The sequence below is a fragment of the Cynoglossus semilaevis genome, chromosome 13 (assembly GCF_000523025.1).
Source record: "Cynoglossus semilaevis isolate Cse_v1.0 chromosome 13, Cse_v1.0, whole genome shotgun sequence".
Classification (NCBI taxonomy): domain Eukaryota; kingdom Metazoa; phylum Chordata; class Actinopteri; order Pleuronectiformes; family Cynoglossidae; genus Cynoglossus; species Cynoglossus semilaevis.
In genome coordinates this window covers 13,534,761-13,538,031 of record NC_024319.1, presented here as the reverse complement: position 1 = coordinate 13,538,031, position 3,271 = coordinate 13,534,761, and the positions used below count along the sequence as shown (strand labels likewise).

The window sequence follows — 3,271 nt, the reverse complement described above, 5'->3', positions numbered from 1 at the left end:
AAGCCGAGCTGACCCCGTTCTACCACCCACTAAAAGTCACAGAAAATTGTCCAGGACCATTTTCTGCTTGGTTGACTGAGCTGAGGGACACCTTCCCTCCTGCTCTTCTGAGAGCTGTCTATATAGTTCTAATTATTTTCTCTAATGTTATACTAACTATCCAACCCTTCAGACTTTCCTCCTTATTTCTTTTTTTCTTGTAACCTTATTCTTCCCTTTCCTCCCACCCACTGCAGAGAATTTTGGTGTCCATGTGGATCCCTGGCTCAGCCCTTTACAGTCATATGACGCAAATCAGAGATCTACAATAGTAAAAACACTGGGCTACACCGTGAAGTTTTGCTTTAGACACCAACACTGGGAGGTTGGTGTGAAACCCACACATCGGTGAAGATAAACCTGGACAAATCCTCAACAAACCTAACTACACTTCCTTCCCGCAAAGTAGGTATACGCTTTTTAAAATATTTTTTTAAATGCAGAATAATCACTTGTGTGCTGCTAAAGCAGTCAATTTTATTTTAATTTAAAGGATCATTTTGAGTACTTTTTAAATCATGGGGATTCTTTCTTTTGGCTACATTAAATATTTCCTACAACAATCCAAAGAAGTCCTTACATTTTATCTTCATTTGATAGACAGACCCTAACTGACATTATTGGCCACATTGCTTAGCTTTTTGTAGCTTGAAGAAGGCAAATAGAATTCTCCAGGACTTCTACTGCAAATCCATTATTTAATAAAATGTATTTAATCTATGATTAAAGTGCTGCAAAATCATACAATAACCAGAAATGTTGGTATGCATTCTTAAAACCTTGGCCAAATGTCACAAATAAGACTTTATCAGATTTTTTTAAATGCATTTTTTTAAATTCATAGAAGTGTCTATGTTTTACTAGTTTGCGGCTCCAAAAATAAGTTGAGGAAGAGGCAACGTCATGATTATTGGCTGTTTGGGCGTGGGGTGAGTTGAAGATTATTTAAACCACCACACACAGTTAAAAGAGGAAGCATGTGTCCAGTGCTGTTTTCTTTTTTAAATCTGAGTGATGTATTGAAACAAATGGGATTTGATCTAAACCGTAACTCAGTTCAAACTCTTCCTAGATTAAACTGAGGTTCATCTGACAACTTGACAATCAGCTTTTTTCATCCAGGATTAAAAAAACACGAACGCATGTTTGTACCTGTTAATTATTCATAATGAAAATATGTCCTGTAGTTTTGCATTTTGGCAAAGTAATCAATTCTGACTTGACTGAATTTCAAGTGTTACTGTGGCCATTGATGCTTGGATTTTGAAACCACCCTCTGGTGGCGTCATAAAGGTGGAGCACACGCGCGCCTGCGCACAGGACCGTTCTGTGAATGGCGGAACCGACAGGAAGGGACAACACACACCCACACGTTAGAGTATCGCATACACTTGGCAGCTGTCGTAAAAGATGTGATCACAGTGATGTGAAGATTTCTGAACAGGAGTAGTGTGATGAACGAGGTAAGAAGACAGCATATTCCGATTATATTCCTAAAATATAGAACAGATTTATGAGAGAGGAAGGACGGTGAAGTCTAGGGGATGTTAGTAAACTATCTGATCATTACATGCCGGTGCCGGTACCACGTGACATTTATCGCGGCGGTGATAGTGTCGGACTAATTAGCTCTACTCTGTCCTTCATTAAAAAACTAACAAACAAAAACATAATTACAATTGATTATTGTAATTCTTTAAATCGTGTTTTTTATGTCACAACCACATGGTGTTTTTGGCGCTAGCAGTATAAGGTAGTGTGCCAACGTACGTTGTGTGTCACTGTGTGAAAGGTCAGGCGTCCTTTCCACTGAGAGAGAAAGAATGGATTATAGGGAGAGAACAGAAAGGTCACTCCAGTCACAGTGGCAGATGTCCTCTGTCCTCTACATGAGACGTGTAAAGGACAGCAATGTCCTGGGCAATGTCAGGGTCATACTTCCATCAGTTAAAAATAATATGTGATTATATATGTTATATATATGTTTTGCACCATTTTAATTTTTGTATTGTATTTATAATAACTGCTGGTGTTGCACATTTGTTAACTGTTGTTATTAACATGCTTTTCAATTTCAAAATCTCCATTTTTAATATTGTTGTTTACTTTGGATACTGCTCTATTTTTAGAGCAGCCAATTTGTATTCTGATATAGTTCAGTTTTATCTACTTCAATGACACATAATTTTCAACTACAAATGTGAGTGTTTATTTGTCTCTATACGTGTACCTGGACTGGTGAACTGTCCATGGTGTACCCGCCCTCACCCGTAGATAGCTGGGATTGGCTCTAGTGCCCCACTCAGGAAGGAATAACAATAGATAATGAACCGATTTAGTAGTTAAGTTCAGGGAAATTTTTAAACAGTAGTTTGTATTCAGTATGTGCTTAATTCAGCATTTTCAAATGCAACCAGAAAGGAACACAGAAGAGTGTGTTTCACACAACACCTACAGTAAGTTTATTTATAGCTAACTGTTTTTCATTGTTGACTAATGTGGCTAGACCAACATTTAGCTATTTTTAGCCATCTAACTTGACTGGTTGACTTCCATCCTTCTGAGTTCTACTGAAGCTTAGGGTTACATCTTTTATTTAGTTTTTACTTTTAAGTAAAATTAGATTATTATTAATTTAATTAAGTCTGACATTTCTTTAAAAATAGTATTAATAGTAACGTACAGCAGTATACAACTATACAAAAAATGTATATTTTGAAATTTGAGTTTATATGCTAAATTTCCAGATTCAATCAGATTTTCTACAAAATTAATTTCTTTTTTAATTATTAGGGAACTTTAATATTTTAATTACAGTATTTGAGGTACTTTTCCAAGCTATACGTCAAACAAAATGACTATCTTATTTCACAGATCCTATAAGTATCAAGGTCTACTTCCTGTATCTAATCCTTGTTTGCTTGTTTACTGTTGGTTGTGTCTGTATTTCAGAGGCGGGGCATCTTCATCTCCTGATTCACCTCCTTCATGCCAACATCATGTCACTGCTCACCCACGTGCTGGCCTGTCTGCTTGGTATGGGCTCATGGGTGGCCATCAATGGAATGTGGGTGGAGCTACCATTGATTGTACCAGCGATCCCAGAGGGTTGGCACTTGCCCTCGTACCTTACAGTCATCATCCAGATGGCCAACATTGGTCCTTTCTTCATCACCTTCATGCATCGCTTCCGGCCTGGAGTGCTGAAGGAGCGGACAGTTATCTACTGCAT

The 3,271-nt window shown here is 37.7% G+C and overlaps 1 protein-coding gene across 2 annotated transcripts in view; it reads left to right on the top strand.

The window, feature by feature from the left end:
* Nucleotides 1-1,342: 1,342 nt before the first annotated feature.
* The window catches only part of LOC103388677 (riboflavin transporter 2-like), a 5,556-nt gene continuing 3,627 nt past the window's right edge, over nucleotides 1,343-3,271 (top strand). The window contains exons 1-2 of one of the 2 annotated variants that reach the window (XM_025061866.1): nucleotides 1,343-1,502; nucleotides 2,992-3,271. The exon at nucleotides 2,992-3,271 is cut by the window's right edge and continues 631 nt beyond it. In XM_025061866.1, the coding sequence (XP_024917634.1) occupies nucleotides 3,039-3,271 (233 nt within the window). In that variant the 5' untranslated portion in view covers nucleotides 1,343-1,502; nucleotides 2,992-3,038. The remainder of the gene's footprint in view (nucleotides 1,503-2,991) is intronic. The other variant, XM_025061865.1, reaches the window with a different exon arrangement.